This window comes from Apium graveolens, chromosome 2, assembly GCF_009905375.1.
Source record: "Apium graveolens cultivar Ventura chromosome 2, ASM990537v1, whole genome shotgun sequence".
In the NCBI taxonomy this organism is placed as follows: domain Eukaryota; kingdom Viridiplantae; phylum Streptophyta; class Magnoliopsida; order Apiales; family Apiaceae; genus Apium; species Apium graveolens.
In genome coordinates, this window is record NC_133648.1 from 279,539,261 (window position 1) to 279,559,335 (window position 20,075).

Genomic DNA, 20,075 nt, shown 5'->3' on the forward strand with positions numbered 1-20,075 from the left:
ATAATCCACCGTTTAAAATTTATCAGTTTCGTCAACTGAGGTTGGAGGTACAGTTGCCCCCATTGGTCGAACAATATTTCGTTGTGAATGGTGAGCTCTTGTGATATCCACCACCATTCCAGTTTCGAAGTAAGCTTCAAAGGTTTTTTAACAACTAATCTAATTTATATGTTAGATGAAATTGATGATATCAGTATTTAGCTATCAGATTTTGTCATCAGCATTTGATATCATAGTTTGACAAAGATGACGTCATCAGCATTTATCGTCATTATTTGCTTATCAGTACTTGTTATCAGTATTTGTTCATATCAATATTTGTCAAACTGGAAATCATAAGATATCACTGAAGGATAATATTTGCAGAGATCTGTCGGTGTAAGACTTTACATATTATAGCAATCAATAGATGGATATGTATTAGGATTTCTTATTTAATTGTAACATATCTTCTAGATTGATTGTGTAGTTGTGCAGTATATAAGCACATGTTAGGTTAACACTAGAAGTGTTCAAGACTGATATATCATACACATTACCTAACAGCTCTTAGGGATATATATTCATCCTTTGGGAGAGTATTGTATACAACTTCTATTCATTAATATAAAAACTGTTGTTTAACTGTATTCACCTCCTCTACAGCTGACTTAAGGCATAATAATTGGTATTATAGCTTGCTGCTGATACACAAACAGTTTAAGATCCACGAAATAGCTTCTCTCGTTTTCCTTGTAATAGACAAAACTATCACATTCATTGATTTTGAAGATATTTGCCAGCACGATCTCATCAAATTTTTCATGCCATTTCATAGGCGCTTGCTTCAAACCATATAGTGACTTTACTAATTTACAGACTTTTCTCTCTTGTCCAGGGACAACAAACCCTTCAGGTTGTTCCATATAGATTTCCTCATCTATATCCCCATTTAGAAAAGCTGTTTTCACATTCTTTTAATGTACTGCTAGATTTCGCATTGCAGCGATAGCAAACATCATCCTTATGGATGTTATTCTCGTTACAGCAGAATATGTATCGAATTAATCAAGGCCTTTATGTTGCTTGTATTCTTTGATTACAAGTCTGGCCTTATACTTATCGATAGTGCCATCGGTTTTCAACTTTTTCTTGAACACCCACTTGCTACCTAATAGTTTACAACCGGTTGGCAAGTCTACTAATTCCCAAGTATGATTCTTCATAATTGAATCAACTTCGTTCTTGATGGCCTCTTTCCATATAGGCCCATCCGGTGAGGTAACCGCTTCCTTATAGGTCTTCGGAAGACCTTCTTTGAGCAAATTGGTCATAAAATCAGACCTAGAGGATTTTTTCGTACGTTATCTTTTGCTCCTTCTCACAACCCCTGCATTTTCGTCTTCACTTTATTCACTCTCATTATTATCATTTATAGACTCATGAGTTCGTTTAGACGTCGTAGGTTGTTCGTTTCCTGGATTACATGAAAACATTGTCTCAAAGAATGAGGTGTTCCTTGATTCCATAATGGTATTCTTTTGAATATCAGGAATCTTAGATTCATGAACAAGAAACCGATATGTAGTGCTATGTGGAGGATATCCGATGAAGATACAATCCACAGTCTTTGGACCAATCTTCACCTTTTTAGGTGTAGGGATTAGTACATTTTCAAGGCACCCCCACACTTTCAAGTGTTGATAACTTGGTTTCTTTTTCTTCCATAATTCATAAGGACTTGCATCATTATTCTTGTGTATCGTAATATTTAAGATATTATTTGCGCTTAAGATGGCTTCCCCCCATATCGACTGCGGAAGTCCAGAGCTTAACAACATCGCATTCATCATCTCTTTAAGAGTGTGATTCTTCCTCTCAGCCACACCATTTGACTGAGGGGAGTATGGTGCAGTGACCTCATGGTTTATACTATGTTGTGAACAGAAATCTCCGAAAGGTTCAAGATATTCACCTCCACGATCTTTTAGTATAGTTTTGATTTTCTCAGTTTGTTGTTTCTCAACTTCTTCCTTATAGATTTTAAATTTATCTATAGCTTCATCTTTGTTTTTTAATTAATTAATTCGGTCGACACAAAAACAAAAACGTAAGTCAATTTATTTAAGCCCGGGCCCAGCGGAAAATAAAAAATTAGCAAAACTAGTATGGCGTTATTCGGGCCAATTTTCTGCCACACTCATGTCCGCAGGTTGCACACCCGGAAAGCCCGAAGGCTTGCGAAACCTCGGATTTCCCTTCGAAATCCCAAAATTTGCACCCCCGGCGCGCCCCCGTAGGTGATGGAGCAACACATAGACAACACAAGCGAACACTACATATGTGTGTTGCTATATAAAGCTAAGGAAATCTCTTTTTCTTTTCAATGTGGGACTTAGGCCTTGTTTGGATTGGGGGTTGAGGAGGGAGGGGTTGGGTTGGGCTAGGTTGGGCTAGGCTAGGTTGGGTTAGACTAGGTTGAACTCTTATCTCATTTAGATGTAGGTGCGGAGTTAGTAGGGGTTGAACCCTTGACATGTTTAGTTTGGAGTTGGAGTAAGGTTGATTTTTATCATGTATAAATTATATATTGAAAAACTAGTGAATATTTTTAAATTTAATCTAAAAATTTTAACTAAATTTTAAAATATTTTTAAAAAATTAAAAAAAAGAAAAAAAATAGAAAAACTTTAATAGAGAGAAAGTGAGAAAGAGAGAGAGAAACAAAGAGAGAGGATGAATAAAAAAAGGTAAGCTGCCAACACCCCAAATTGTGGTGTTGGAAAAGTTCAATTTTTGTATTGCAAAACCCCTTTCAACCCTTGATGAACCCTCACAAAACTCAACACCTGCTTTGACGAACTTTTCCAAACATGGTTATCATGAGCCCATCTCAACCCACTCCCTCCCAACCCCCATCCAAATTCAGCCTTAAGGTTTTATAACTCATTTTTCACTCTTAAGGGGCCATCTTTGTATAATCATATTTCACTCATCCCTTAATCATTTTGAGTGATTCAAAAAAGTGCATCGGAAAAGTCTCGTGAAGGAGAACACATTTCAAGCGTCACTCGTTGCACGCACGCAACAAACAACCACTCAAGCGCAGCTCAAAATGACTCGACAATATGGGTTGTAATACCCACATATTCTAACAAATAATACTGGGGATTTGTTTATACATAATATGAACCCAATGTTTGGGAACCTGGATTTCATTTGAAATTCTGGATTTGATCAAATAAGTTGTTTGGGAATTTGAATTTGAATTTCATTTGAAATCCAGGATATTCAAATATTAGTATAAACATGAGAATTTGAAATGACAACTCAAATCCTGTCATTTGAAATCTCTCATTTGAAATGAAATGTAAGTTTCCAAACACTTTAGGATTTGGCAGTAGTAAACAAGGATTAAAAGAGGCCATGTGGGTTAATAATCCTTATAAGAAATAAATTGAATACTATGTAGAGTATACTGAACGAGGAAACATAAGATAAATAGGTGAGTTGCTCCTAAGGAATATGGGCCTGAACAGAATCCGAGAACTATTTAGGTTTGATTCTTTATAAAAAAGAAAAACAAATTATTCTCTCTCAAACCTAGCTCCACAGTTACATAAACAAATTATAAATTTATTATTTAAGTTTAGTCCGTGACGAAAATTGGCTTCAAACACTTTCTGTTTTCAATATTTCATCCTTTATGAAATTCTCCAAGCAGGATCAATTGAAATGGTTTTTGAAATTTCAGAATTGTGATCAAGAAGGTGCTGCTTTATGGACTGAAGACGAGAGAGCTCATATTCTGACAAATTTGTATCTTGTAACATTCTCAGATAGAATTTACACCTGAGCTTACTAAGGGCCCAGGTGTTTAGGCTTTGGGGTATCTTTTATACTAGACAATATGATCGAAGTATATGTGGAATTAAATTGGATTTCTTTGTCAGTGCAATTAATTTTGATGAAAGATTACTGTAGTTATCATCATGAAATGGATGGCGAAAAGAAATAATTATACATGAACACAACATTTGACCTATATTAGAGCTCCTAATCAATGCTCGTCTGATAACTCCTCGTGAGATACTCATTCATTACTGTAGCTTCATTTTTTTAGGTACGAAACTCCGCAACTTTGGTTGATAGACTTGAAGGAGTGTAGACAAGCAAGGCCCGTGCTTCCTACTGGCGAGGTTAGACAACATCTGATATATAGTATTAATTGGCTATCAGCAGTGTGAATTGTGTTGGTTTTTAATTAATTAACAAGCAGTGTTCTTCAGTGAACTGCATTTAGCATGTAACTAGACTTTTCTTTCCAGATATCTTGGGACAGAAATTAAACAAATTTAATGAAGAGGGACCAAAACGAGAAGACAGGAGGCAGTATAAGCTAAGTATTAGTCACATCTGCGCAATGTCCGGCCCTCATCATCTACTGCTGCTGAACAGAATATATGTTCTGGATTCTAATTGAACCATCCCCTGGTGTCCAGTAACTAAGGTCATATAACCAGTTACAAAATACAAATATCAAAAACTTTCTTCCTTACTATTCTTATTAGCATCCTGCTCAATATATATCATGTACAGAGGGGTTACAAACTAGTTTGATATCTTTCAGAGAAAATCGTGGTATCTACAGGATATTACTTGGACAGTTTACATAATCTGTCATATACTCTGAGATTTATTTTTGCCCGGAGTAGACCTCATCAAATAATATATACTTCAGCTGAATTAGTAAGGATATTTATTTTAGAGTCTACTTGACATTACTTTGTCATCAGACTCCTAAGTAATTAAGCTTAATTTCTTAAATTTCATGATTATAATCTTCAGTTTCCTTCTTTTTAAGAAGATCATTATCTGCTGATATTCAAGAATCATGTTCTAAATTTCTTTATTTAATTATCGCTATATATTTAATAATAATTTTGATGTGCTTACAAATTGGACAGTGCAGCCAAATCGGATACTAGCAGTCATTGTTTACAAGAAGCTAGGAATTTATGTTTGTTCCTTAATAATTACATCGTAGCGCCGAACAACACTTTGTTGATGTGGTCATCAATAGTGTTAGGATTACAGTAAGCAGTGTAGTAGAAAGTCCTTGCAACCATGAAAAATATCTGCTTGAACTCCGGATCTAAATTGTCCGATGTAGTACAGAACACTAATTGCACTAGTTCTTGCATGTAGGATTCTATTTCAGGGGTTGTGACGCCTCCTACGTTTGTATCGTAGCTGCTTTCATTTAATACCTGTTCAAAAACATAACCAATAGAACACTTGAGATTGAGGTCGAGGTTGAAATAATGTACATTGAAAAATATATGACGAAGTAACCTTATGGTTCTGAAAAACTACAAGTTGATAGCAGAGTCGATTAGTGAGGTTGGAAAGATTTTTGTATTCCGGATGTGAGAATAGGTCCTCAGATATTAAACGGCCTGCACATATGTTAATAGTCTGTTCCAAGAGTTGTGCTTTGCCTTTGTCCACATCACCTTCTTCTTGCCATCTTAGCAACCACATTACCCACTATATCATAAAGGAACAATGTTTACAATAGTACTTGAATCAGCTAGCTAACTTTTAGAAAATAATGTATATACAGTTTTATACTTATATGATCTTAACACTACAAGGTACATAATGTTTGGTTAGAGGGGAAAAAAGGGTTAAAACGGAATTATTGAGCTAGAGAGTTAAGAGACTCACTGCCTGATGGAGTTGGGGGTAGATGTCTTTTCCTAGTGCATTCTGTGCATCCAGCATGAGCTGCTTTAAGGCTCCTACTAGTGTCCCAAGGAGCTTCTTACCTGCCGAATACCTGTAAAATCAATCATATAAATGTCTCTCTTTTTTTTCAAGATGAGTTAAAAGCCAACAAAGGGTTAGTGCGGAGGTTGAGCTCTTGACTCCTCTGGTGGAGATCAAGGGTTCAACTTCAGGGTGTGTGTGGGTTTACTTAGAAAAAACAATGTTGAATTTCCTGTCGTAAGTGCTCAGTCTAATCTAAACTGTTACCTTTCATGATTGGCATAGATAGAATTTTCAGAAGGGTTGAAGTCATAGATAAAGGCTTTCCTTAGCTCGGCCGAGTTCTCAATGTTACCAAAGTATGATCTAATTGTCTCAACCAGAGCTGATGTTTTAGCCCAGGCAATTCTCTGGTTTGACAATTCTGGCTCAAATAAACTTGATGCTGCCAAATAATATGACAACAGAAGGCTTCTTTCCCTCACTCCAAACTTCTCTAGCTTGTTATGTGCATACCACCTATCAAAATAATCTTAGTTATTACAAATTATTATTAATAAACTTTAAACTAAAGTTGACAATAGAAGATCAAGATGGTGAAAATTTTGAAAGACAGTGTAATAAGCATTACTCTTTCATATGGTTCCACTCTAGCTGATAAACTGTCTGGCATTTAGCATAATCCAGTTTCGCAAGCTCCAGATAGATATTATTGTTTACATGGGGCATCCTGGAACATATAAACAGAAAATTGCTAATAGCATTACTAATATATTCTGAAATTTCGAAGCGTATATGGATATTCTTGTCCGCTAAAGTTTAGAATCACCCCAAAAGAAGGAAATTTTTTTCCTTAATACATGTTCATTTCTAACTTTCACTATAAATATATGAACATTTTTTCCAAATTAACTTGTTGAAACTTGTGAAAAAAATTAACGAGGAGTGAGTAAAAGTCTAAAGTAACTTTAATTTTTTTAGAAAATCAACTAATTTATAGTGGTTACAAGTTGAAATGTATTATTAAATTAATGTTTCATAAAATTTTGAAAATGGATTACTCATATGGAACCGAGGAAATAATATGTACCTGTATAAGGTCTTTCCGATCCAAACATCGTCTTCACCACCATATTGATCCAAGTAAAAGCATGTTTCTAAGCGAGGTAAACTGGCATACCATGGTATATTCAGTGCATATCCAACCTGTTCATTAAAGAACGTTAAACACCGCCTTCAAAATAAGACGACATTCTCCAAACTACATTTAGGCTGCAATTTAATTATTCTAGTCGACTTCTTATCACATTGGTAAGAGGATATCCGAATTGTTAAAGTGCATAAGAGACATCTTAAGATTTTAGAGCGACCGGTTATTAAATATAGTATCAGAGCTCAGTTTTCTAATCTCCACCCACATTTATTTAATTTAAATATTTATTATAAGTATGAGTATTGGTATTGATTCTATTTCAATTTATATGTTCGGGTCTTCTTCTGGTTACTTAATTTAACATGAACTTGATATAACAAGCCACGATTTAGTAATGTCATTATGTTTCCCTGCAAATACACGTGTCAATTAATCCCCTGGTTACTTAACATTAGCTTGATATAACAAGCAACGGTTCTCTCCGACTCTGTCATTTGTAATTTGAATTGTTCTTGTTAGTCATTAACATAAAGATTCTATAAATTTAAATAGTAACCCCAATTCCAATAATTTACAATGAACTGTACATTCGAATTTGAGTATCACATACCTCGCCCGGCAGGTCCTTCATTATAACCCATTTATCTAGGAGCTGGTTTTTGGCTTGTTTTTGTGTTAAAAATTTGTTCGAAAACTTTTTGGCATCCTCAAGTAGATTTTCTTCCGGGAGCAGAACCTGAGAAGCTCTTAACAGATTAAGCATTCCGGTGACCGCCTGGTTGGACTGTCCAGCCCAGGCAAAAAATTCTCCGTTGCTCTCAAAATTCTTAAATACATCTGAGAAACAACAAAACCGTTTCAAGCTTTTATAAAAATTGTAGTCTTACCTAAGCTCTGTTTGGAAGTGCCGTTGAAAACTGTTGTGTTGTGAGAAAAAATGCGGGTGGAAAAAGTGCTATCAGGAAAATTAAATGAATGTTTGGTAAATTTTTTTAATTTATAGTTTTTAGACCAAAAGCGTTTTTTCAGAGAGCAGTTTTTAAAATTTAACAAACAACTTTTTAACAGTTTTTCAGCAAAAATTTGTTGTAACTGTCTGTTAATACCAAACGAAGCCCTTAATCACCACCATCACAATTTATTTATTCAGTATTCACATTTTCTGCAGAGCAGTGACTAACCTTGGCAAACACTGTAACCATGCAATCTAAGAAGCCGAAAAGCCACAGAAGTGTCGTCAATATCAGTAATGTTTAAATTTCTGCCCCAGCAGATCCCTTTATTTGTCCAATATCTGAAAAAATCTTATATTGTAATATTTATATACCTACAACTGAAAACATTTTCTGGTAAAATTAATTTAAATTACCTGTAAATATATTCCATACACTCTTTAATCTCATGCTTAAAGTATCGAGAGATACCAAGGCGCTCCAGTCGATCGACAGCCCAACAGTGCTCAAACAGGTCCACAGGGTAAGCATTTGGAACTGAATTTGTAATGGTGTCACAAGTTTAAATGTATATCAGTAAAGAAAAAATATAAATATATGTAAAATAGTATAAGATTATGTTCAGAACTACTTTACCTTATGATCTTAAAATTATGTTCAGAACTTCACCTTCTGATTTTAAGATTTTCGAGAGACAGGTCATTAAGATCATCTCCAAACCGTGTTCACTTATTAGCTAAAATTAGTAAAATAACCATGAAAGGTATGGGTAATTTCCAAGAATTTTTTGTATGCATCATGCAATATTCTTAATTATTTTCTTATTTGTAAATGTTGTACAATTTTTAACGTATATTAGATAAAAGTTGATTATTTATCAATGTGTATTATTTTTATAAAAGACAATATCAAATTACACAACGTTTCAAATATAACTCATTATATATATTTATATATATATACTTGTGTTATATAATTTGTATTTAATGAATGAATATAAACAGGTTAGTCAGTGTATGTTTAAAACGAAACGATTATACTTAATATGTAGAATGCCGTTAGTATGTTTACAAATAAAAAGTTAAAAAGTAACATATATGTTGAATACATAGTTGATCAAAAATTTTAAATTTAATTTAAATAAACTATATGTACCGGTCATATTATTACTAATTTCACTACTAACTTATAATTAACTTAAAAAGGAAAAAAATTCATACTGAGGTTAGGATGACTTGCAATCATATTATACAATAATGTAAAATTTATACTGCTGTTAATATAAAAGTTGATTTTAATGAAAAATGTTAGTTTTTGAAATTCAACCTATGTATGCATGGAAAAATGTTAGTTTTTGATTTACACTACGGTTATCAAAATAACATAAAGTTACATGTGTGTGTGACAGCATATAAATTATCGTATGTTACATTTCTGAGTAAAATATAATAGTTTCAATTATTTATATGCTAAATATCTGATTTACGTACATTTTTAATCATTATTAACATCTAGTGAGCAAATGATTACCTAAATAACATGCATTTATAATTATTCAACATTAAAATTATGTATTAAATAAATTGCAATAATTTATATATAGTATTCATATAATCAGTAACAAACAATCTATATCTAGTTTTTACGCAACTGAGTATCAATCATGGTTGTAACATAAAAATAAATTATATATTATAAAGACTTATTATTGATATTCATGATTTTTTTCAAGGAAAAATTATAATTATATCGTTATTTAAACCATTTTTAAGTTCCTTTGATTACTAATCTAATATTTTTTCATATAATAATTTGATAACATTGTATACTATTCTCCTAAAATCAAATATTTTTCAATTCGATAAAGTTTTATAAATAGCAGTTGAAGTGTTTAATTCATTCAGATTATTAAACAATAAATATTTTTTCTTTAAATAGTACCAAATGCATTGAATCAAATGTTACAATATAGTATAGATATAACTTTATTTGAATAATTTAAAATATTAAAATAATTCAAAATATTTGTACAATATTATCTTGATCAATGAATATTACTTATCTAAAAGAATTCTTTTTAAAAAGCTAATTTTTTTAAGTGAAAAATGAAAAATAAATCGATTTAATATATCATCGTAGTTTTAACAAATCTCGTGAGATCTCATATCAAAATTCGAATATTTTTAAAATCGGGACAAGTCCTAAAAATAATAATGCGCTACCAATTAAGTTAGTAATTTTAATACAAATAATCAATTGACTTGATCTTATAAACACTTCAAACACATTAATTTATATTAACATAAGATATTAAAAAAAAATCACATTATTGGTGAAATATTCTCGCCGGACTTATAATTTAAATTTACTAAACGTAGAATGCGACGATATTTTTCGGCCGGGTCATGTAATCAAATTTCTAGTATTTTTTGTTGAATGGGCCAAGTTCTTATTTCAAATTCAAAACAAATTAAAATGCATTGACCCATTATAATTCGAACTCATCTAAATATGTAATACCATTATAGATTATTTATATATAAGCGATTCTATTTCAATATTTTCTTTAAAAATTATATATTTACATTTTAATTATTTTTTATAAAAATAAATATGTTAAAAATATATGAGATATATTTTCAAACTAAAAAAAGATTAATAAATAAGATAATAATTCATTTATGTACTATGTCTAATTTTGTATCCGAAATTCAATTCTTTAAAATTAACTGTACAAATATTCAAGTAACTATCTTTTTTTTCGGAATTCAAGTAACTATCTTTAAAGTTAAATAAAGTATTCATTTAGCACAATTACATATTATGTGTATGATAAGAAGCACATGTGACAATATGGTGTAGTGGTATGAGGTTGTATAGGTGAATGAAATATCTCGAGTTTGATTCCCACAGAGCACATCTTTTATATAAATATTAAAAATAAGGGTAATTTAGTCCTTTCAATGAGACTTTTTATAGTAGGACTCTCAAAAAAAATCGAAAAATCCGATATTCGTCCGAAAAATCCGCATTTGTATCCGAAATAAAGCCGATATTATCCATATTCGAATCTGACGATTGCGGATACGGATATGGATATAGGCATATTCATAACCGATAATATCCGTATCCGAACACATATATTTTATATTTAAATATTTAAATAATTGAAAACTATATTATATTAAATTTATAGTGTGTTTATGTGTGTGTGTATATTATATTTATAAAATTTTATAAACGTATAGAAAAAATTATTTGAATTCAACAATTTAAAGATAACGATTATATTGAAAAGATAAATAAAAATAATGTTTTGAAAAAATAAAATATTATTAAATCACTATATCTCTTATTTTAACTTTTAAAAATGAATTTTTTTAATTTTTACTATATTTTTCAATTTTTTTAATTTTTAATATAAAATAACAAAATCTGATTGAAAATCAAATTCGGATCTGGATATTATCCGTATCCGGATAGTTACCGTCGGATCAGGATTCAGATATTATTCTTTAAATATTTCCGGATTTGGATATGGATACAGATACAGATATGAATTTTTAGATTCGGATCCGGATACGGATATCGAAAGATCTGTATCTGAATTATCTGTTTGATAGCCTTCCATGTCAGCCTTATATATATATTGGTAAAAATTATGTCTGTTGAGACCTATTAGCAATAATTATAAATACCATGTATCACATCTTTTATATTTTTATATTTGTTGATTATGGAGTCATTTGCTAAAATATTTGTGTCAAGCTTTGTAACATATTTAAACTTATGACTATATATGCATACATACTTATACTTATATTCTATTTAATATATATAGACTAAATTTTTTTATTTTTTTATTTAATATTTTAAGCTTATTTAATATTAAGTATAAAAAAATTATATTCCAATTAACCAAATTTATTATTATTTTGACATACAATTGCATATTTATAAAAAATAGTAATAAAACCAAATCATAAATAAAATATAACTATATATTTTATAATATGTAACAAATTTTATCAATTATTTTGTTGTCATATTTAAATGTGTTATATATTTTGAATTTTAATACTTATTAAATTGTATTTATATACAACATATTTTCATTAAATTTATATTTTATTTACTTTTTTATTAGATTAAGTATTTAATTATTTGATTTATCATTTAAAATATATATATGAGAACTTGAAAAATATGAATTAAATACTATTTTTGAATATAACTAATTATTATAACTAATACTATTGGACATATCATTACAAGTTCAATAAAATTTTAGATAATTATGATTTGGTTAACTATTTTAGCTAATCTGATTAGAGATGCTCTAACATGGTACATATTACTTAACACGCTTATTTATTTAATTTAAATATTTATTATTAATATAATTATACCCACAAACACACACTTATTTATACACTTATTAATTACCTCCACCGTTGAACCTCTGAACCGCTTTGCTAAGATAACTGAAAGAATTTTTATCTTTAGTGCGCATGAGAGCATAGGCTGTAGAGGAAGGTGAAGTTAAAAATGAACCGTCTTCACATTGTAATTTTATCAACTTTTCCCACTCCATTCCTGTCATTCCTTCTAAGCTAAAAAGCATTGTCGTGGGAACCTTGTGCATTATGTCATTTGGTATCCTGTTTCACAAACACGACTTTTAATTGACCTTGGCATCTTTATATAATTAAAAACTTAAATAGTCCATATTTCGCATACAACTTGCAATTAGTGTGCGGGTTTGAACCGTACAACCGGGACCGGCTCGTTCTAAAACCTGTATTTATTCGGCCCGATTTGGCTCGCTAAAAACCCGCATAATTTATCTAAAAAAACGAGCCAATTACGAGTTAGGAATCTGAAAACCGGGACCGAGCCCGCACGGCTCGCACGAACCGCATGAACCCGCACGGTCCGTACGAACTGCACGAACCCGCATGGCTCGCACGAAGAACATATAAATACATGTACTTGTTCATGTGTTTACACAAACCAACACTTTCAAATCCAGATTAACATTACCAACTAATCAATTGCCGCAAAATAACTGTAACTGATCAAGTAATGGCTGGTTTAACAAGGATGAACAGCTTGATTCTGGCGGTATTAGTGGTGGCCATGACGGCGAGTTGGATAACAGAAGCACAAACTCTTCCGTCGTGCGTTCAAAAGCTAATAGGTTGCGCTGATTCTCTCGACACCACGACCAAACCCCCAGAGACTTGTTGTGCACCACTTAAAAAAGTTTTAACTAATGAGCTTCCATGTCTGTGTAAACTCTATACCGACACTGATTTGCTTAAATCTTTCAATATTTTCAATGCAGTAGACTAGTACTCTAGTAGAGTAGTATGTGGGAGGTGGCTAATTAAAGAACTCTATCTACACAGACTGTAATATATTAATAAATTATAATATTTTATTTACTAAAGCTATTAAAGCTAACAAGTGGACTATACTATATTATCAATAGTTGGGTGCAAATCACAGACTGGAAAAGGAGGGGGCAAAACACGCGGCCCGGTAAACCGCACAAAACCCGCACGGCTCGTTCGCGGTTTTTCGGCAGGCGATCCTGAGTTCAGTTTCGTCGACTCGAGCCCGGTCCGAGCCCGGTTCGTTTGCTGACAGGCCGGTCCAGTGTCACGTTTTCGAATGTCGAACCCGTGTGCGGCCCGGCCCGGTATGCACGGACCGCACATGTGGTCACCTCTACTTGCAATACTTCATTTGTGAAATTATTGTGTGATTAAAGTCATTCATAGAAAAGGAAAATATATATTGAAATAAAACTTAGGCCGGAGGTACTTAAAAACTTAAATACACAAAAATAGTACATTAACCTGTTAATTAAAATATCTACTTGTCACCTGATATAAAAATTATGTCTCATCTTTTATATTTATTAATCATATAATCATTAGCTAAAATATTTGGGTCACATTCACATCACGTTTTATACTATATTTAAACAATAACTATACCTACATACATATTTATATTTATATTATATTTAATACATATGGGTTAAAAATTTTATTTTATATTTTTAGCTTATATAGTATCAAGCAAAAAATCTTATTTGCTTATTAACCAAATTTATTAATTATTTTGACATACAATTGCATATTTATAAAAAAACAGTAATAAATCCAATATCATAAAATATAATATAACTATATATTTTATAATATATAACAAATTTTATTAATTATTTTTTATCATATTTAAATGTATTATATATTTTGGATTTTAATATTTATTAAATTCAATTATATTCAACATATTTTTAATAAATTTATATTTTATTTACACTTTTATTAGATTAAATATTAAATAAATTTAATTTATTATTTACAATATTATATGAGAACTTGAAAAATAAAAATAAAATAATATATTTAATTATAGTTAAGAGTTATAACTAATATCATCGGAGTACTAAAGTATATAACGTTTCTAATAAACAGAGAATTTACTCTCTTAATGAGAGTCGACCCCCAAATCCTAGTTAGCCGCCTCAAAAACATTCAGATCTAATCATTCTTCTTCATCAATTAAGCCCTCTTCCTTTTCCCAAAATCACTTCCATCTTCTTCTCCCCCATCTAATAATCAGTTTTTTATTTTTCTTTCAATAATCATACTTATTTTGTAAGGATTACTATCGTACCCAATCTTTTTGGATATTTTGTTTGTCCTCCTTTTGGAGTGGTTGTTTGTCCTCCTTTTTGGAGTGGTCCATATGTTTTTGATATTTTTGACTTGTTGGTTTGTATCGTTGAGAATGATTCAATTGGTGTTTCGAGGAATCTTGAAATCTCGCATCGAGTCTGAATCGGTGGTAAAAATCGCAAAAGCTCACCTTTCGCAACGGAAGATTGTTCATATTATGAGGGCATATGTACCTCCGATCACTTCTGAACATTGAATTACAACTGGAATTAATTGTGTGAAGGTCAATTGTGATGCTAATGATTTGATAGATGGTGTAGGATGGATTTCTTGGGAAACTATTGTAATCTTTTTCAGTTTAAATAATATTTATATTATGTATGTTAAGCGATCTGGAAACAAAACGGTTATTCATTTAGCTCGTTTATTTGTTTGTCAACTTAATCGTATCACCAGTTTTGGGATTTGTCCAAGCTGAATTAAGTCTTTTTAATGAAATACATAATATTTTGGCAAAAAAAAAATATCATCGGAATACTCGTCAGCATAAGTTTAACAAAATTTTAAATAACCATCTAAAGTACATGTTGACGGAGGAATCTGGTAACAACAAAGATTGAGGTTTCTCGCCGGAACTAAGATGTGTGACGGTGGTTCTTTACCGGAAACTTAAGCGGTGTGTGGTGGTTTATGGTTGTTTTAGGCTGAGATTGATCAGAGTAAGTGGTGGCTCTCTTATCGGCTCTCAACTTCTTACCTTTTCAATGTGCCTACGTACCCTTTATATAGGGATCAAGCCTGACGTAGTTCTCGTAGAACAAGAAGTCTAATGCGTTAAGACTTCTTACTCCTAAGCCCAATAGAAGCCCATCCGATATCCATCTTCTGCTAGCTTTAGGAATGTCCAACTATGAGGCCCAACCGCAAAGGCCCAAGGCTCGTCCGCAATCGTAGGACTTCACGGATAGTGCATCTCCCTGCGCAAGGATAACACTCCGCTACAGCTATCTCCCTTGATTTACGAACGCAGGTATAGCCACGGTTCACCCCAAGTGCCAGACGCGTCCCTGTCCCCCGAATGAGGATAACCCACCAGATAGCAGGACAGGTGATCCCAAGCTCTTGGGTGCAAAGTGCAGGATGACTCCAAAGTTCTCCAACGAGGACACCCGTTGAATACAAGAATAGAGCTCCCAAAGCACACACCAAAGTTAAACCCCGCATCCCCAACGAGGACACCCGTTGAATACAGGAGGAGGCCTTCAATCATCAGGCACACCCCTGGAGGCCTTCAAGCTTTTCACGGACATCCCCCTCCTTGACCGTCTCAAGGAGGGAATTCTTCAGAGAGTACCTGCAACAAATACATTAGCAAAAATAATCCTCCATTGCTCCTCTCCATGCAAGCTTTGTCCTGAATTCAACATCAAAAGTATATAGATCAGACACAGGACGCGTCCTAACCAAGTGGGCGCGTCCTAACCTCCATAAATCCAACTCTGCTTTAATCATTTCTTATAACATGTAAAGTCACAGGACACGTCCTAAAATATAGGGCGCGTCCTTAACCTTATTAGACTTGCACCGTACCCTCTAACCATCGTGCACAACATTTCACTTTCAATGACGCATCCTTGCTAAAGTAGGCGCGTCCTAAAGCACCCATCACCATAAGATTTCATCTGCCAAGCACTTTCATAAATATTGACGCGTCCATAAAGCTTGGGCGCGTCCTTCCTTGACCATGCACTCTTCTCGCCTCATAAAATATCCCTTCCCAAGTAGGCGCGTCCTGTAAGCTTGGACGCGTCCTTACTTTCACAACACAATACTGAATTTGACTGTAATTAGCCCGCGTTTGACCCGAGTCAATCCAATGCCAAATTTTTGATATAACAGTACAATTTAAGTACAGGTAATACAATTTACTCAATATTTAAGTGATAATATTCTCCAAAAAGACGGTGCCATAGAGCAGCTTTACAGTTTTTTTAAGCTAAATAAGAATCATGCATTTACACTGCAACTATATCTCAAAAGCTCACGAGTTTCGGTTACATGTGGCTTTATTTCTTGGTTGACAGAACAAGAAATAAAGTCAACTAAACGTATGTAAACCTTTTTCTGATCAACTTATTAAAGAAATACTTAAGAATCAAGTAACCAAATTATAAAATATTTTACACAAAGGTCACACCACAATAATTTTATGCCGAAGAAATTTTTTAATTACGCAATTATGCTAATATCTATACTATACTATAATAGTCAAACAGAGGTATAATTTGTAGCTAAAACTCACCCCATCACTTCCACTACCAAGAATATATAAATCACCAACTCTATTTATGTTTTTTGTTATCCTTTTTGTAAAATAATATTATATTTATTTAATTTATATTAATAAATGAATAATAATAATAATAAGAAAATTAACAAGTAGCTAAAACCCATACCATCACTTTCAGAACATACACATCACGAACTCTATATATCTTCGGACTCAACTCTTTCTGCAGATCATTCTCTCTGCCATTCATTCTTACTCCAAATATAACTTAAATATTAAACTTAAATTATAGAAACGCAAAAACTACTTATATATGCATGTATTGTTGAACTAAATTAGATATAAAAAAATTAAAGACATGTTATAAAATAACATATATGGACAAAACATATTTGATCAAATTTCATGAATATGTGACATCATTAATATTTGTACTTAACTTACAAATAGAAAAACAACAAAATCAAAAAACTATAATAAGCTCTTTTTTAAACTAATAATATTGAAGATAAAATAAAATAATGTTCACTCAAACTAAAAATGAACTATATTTCATATATAATATTTAATAATTAAAATATTACGTGAACAATAAAATAAATATAGTTAGCTTGTGTATTACACGGATTAGAGGCTAGTATATCTAAAAAAAATAAGAGTGTTTTTAATTGCTTAATTAGTTACGTAATTGTCTAAGTACTCTTCAAAATAATACGTACTTGGAGAGCTTCAGATCTCTTTGTGCATAAATTTCTTGAATTATTGGCAAATCCTTTGGAATTACTTGAATGTTTAATGTTTCTGCAATTTCGACAAGGGAAGGGAATGCCACTTCAAACCCTATCAACATATGCTCCATCTTATCATCTGCAAGCTTGGTTATGTTTCCTCTGATAAACGACAATCCTAGAAGCAAAGTAGAACAAAAATAATGAAGCAACATTAATTAAGTACTCACTTCATGAACACACATACATAACCTTTACACATGAACCAATTGTATTTGATCTATGTACCTCTTTCCATGTTTTGTGGATGAACGTTCCATGACCTTAATGCGACGACACATGCCAACGTGTTGAGTATTCGATCATGAGCTAAAAACAATTTGTCGTACCCCCAGGAACCATCAGAGAGCTGATTGTCTACGATCCACTGAAGGCTAGAAGGGAATTGAGGATTTCCAGTTATATTTGAGTCCTCGACAAGAGCAACCCAAGCAGTGTCATAAGCAGAAACAGTAATTTCTCCATCACCCATGGAGCAAAACATTTCTCGAATTGATTTGATATATTCCATAATCTTAGTTGTAGAAGAAGAAAAAAGTTAGAAAAGTGCCCGCATAACTATAATATCACTACACAAGCAGACAACTAGAGGTAGGTTTTAAGACTTAATTACCTCTATATATATCTTAAGTCTTAACTATAGTACCTTGACATCTTCTCTCTTGTGAGATTCGAGAATCTCCTGCCAATATATTACTGATGATAAATTGCTTTCTTCAACAGCATCTGCGGATCGTATAAACTCACATTATAACACTTATAATGCCATTGTCGTGAAATGGAATAATACTTTAATTACCTGAAGTCGTATGAGATCTTGAAACTCCTGTGCATTGTGCACCGTTTCTCAACTTAACCCGTTTGTCTTTACCTTTAACAGCATCAAACCCTGTAGACAATTGATTAATGTCATTTCAAGAAGGAAAATTAATATATGCACGTCCTAAATATGTTATTTGCATCGTAAAGTGTCCCCATCTGAATCGATGCTAAATGCCACTGCTAGATAAAGATAAAGTTAGCATATAGTATTATTATAGAGAAGGTTGCGAAATCATGATAAATATTTGTTAATTACATGACAAAGGAAGATAATGAAGATTTAAAGCAGACGGGGATGTGAAAGCTGCCGGAGTGAATTTAGGAAGCGAAGAAGACGTGGATTGATAAACACTCATAGTTTTGGTAATCATGATATATGTATGGATGGAATGAAGCAGCTAGCAGACGTTATATATAATGGAGATGGAGATGCTGGAGATCAGAGATAACAACAGAGGAAGCTGACAACATGTTTACAAGATTTGAGCATTATACATCAAATCTTTTCCTTTTCCATACCTGATGATAGGCTGTTGATGGGTTAGCAAACCGGTTCAAACCAACCCTTAGTTGAGTCGACTAAACCGAACCTTCCGAACCCATGTATTAGTTGGGTTAAATTTCCGTTGGGCCGATTATATTGGGTTGATTCGAATTTTAACTTTTTAAAACCCTAACCCTACCCAATCCGCTCTAATTGTTAAGTCCCAACTCATTTTTATTATATTACTGACTCCCAGCCCATTTTGATTTCGGACATACATTTGTGTTTGCCTATAACTAACTATGCACTACCAGCCCATTTTGATTTCGGACATATATTTGTGTTTGCCTATAACTAACTATGCACTATGCACTATGCAGTAGACAAATGAAGTAATAACAATAATATATTTTGAATTTGATCGTAATTTTGAACTAAACTTTTTAAATTGAATTGAGTTTGGATAATATGAAGCGGACAATGAGCTGCACTATAAGAAGGTACTTTCACACACTATTATGTTAAACCAATTTGATTGGTTATAGTATTTATGCTTATCATATATAAATGCAAAGTAAAAGTAAATTTTGATAGGTTGTGAAATTAAGAATTTATATTTTTTGAATGAAGATTGTATTTTTAACTTTTCACTTATTTTTCCGAGAGTTGTATTTGTTTTTAACTTTACATTTGCGGTATAAAATATCTTTATACTTGTTTTAATATATCTATAATAATTTGAACGATCATTTATTTCTCGTATGAAACATTTTTTTTATTATCTACTATTATTCTTATTCAACCCAACCCTACCCGACCCAACCCATCACTCATGTAATTGGGTTGGGTTATAATTTTTTTTTGATTTTAATGGGTTGAAAATTTTCAAACCTGAACTAAATGGGTTGGGTCAGTAAATTGTCGAAACCGACCCAACTCAGCCCATGTGCAACCCTACCTGAAGAGGTAGTTTATAAATAAAAAATTGGGAGGGAAGTGACTAAAGTTGAGATCATGTGTGGAATAATTACATGTTCATTATTTAATTTCATCCTTAAATCATTTGGATAAAAGAAACAGAAAATTACATTTACACAGACTTATTTTCAAGATGAAAATTAAAAATAGAAAGCTAAGAG

At 32.2% G+C, this 20,075-nt stretch overlaps 1 protein-coding gene across 1 annotated transcript; it reads right to left on the reverse strand.

The window, feature by feature from the left end:
* Positions 1-4,954: 4,954 nt before the first annotated feature.
* On the reverse strand, positions 4,955-18,825 carry LOC141706320 (ent-copalyl diphosphate synthase 1-like). The gene is made up of 15 exons (XM_074509110.1): positions 18,709-18,825; positions 18,430-18,519; positions 18,277-18,356; positions 17,859-18,144; positions 17,562-17,748; positions 12,304-12,518; positions 8,274-8,394; positions 8,086-8,198; positions 7,515-7,741; positions 6,842-6,957; positions 6,383-6,481; positions 6,019-6,270; positions 5,710-5,821; positions 5,335-5,529; positions 4,955-5,249 (listed from the first exon to the last, which is right to left on the reverse strand). Exons 1-15 carry the CDS (start codon positions 18,821-18,823, stop codon positions 5,016-5,018), a joined length of 2,442 nt encoding a protein of 813 aa, XP_074365211.1. The 5' UTR covers positions 18,824-18,825; the 3' UTR covers positions 4,955-5,015.
* Between the last annotated feature and the right edge of the window lie 1,250 nt (positions 18,826-20,075).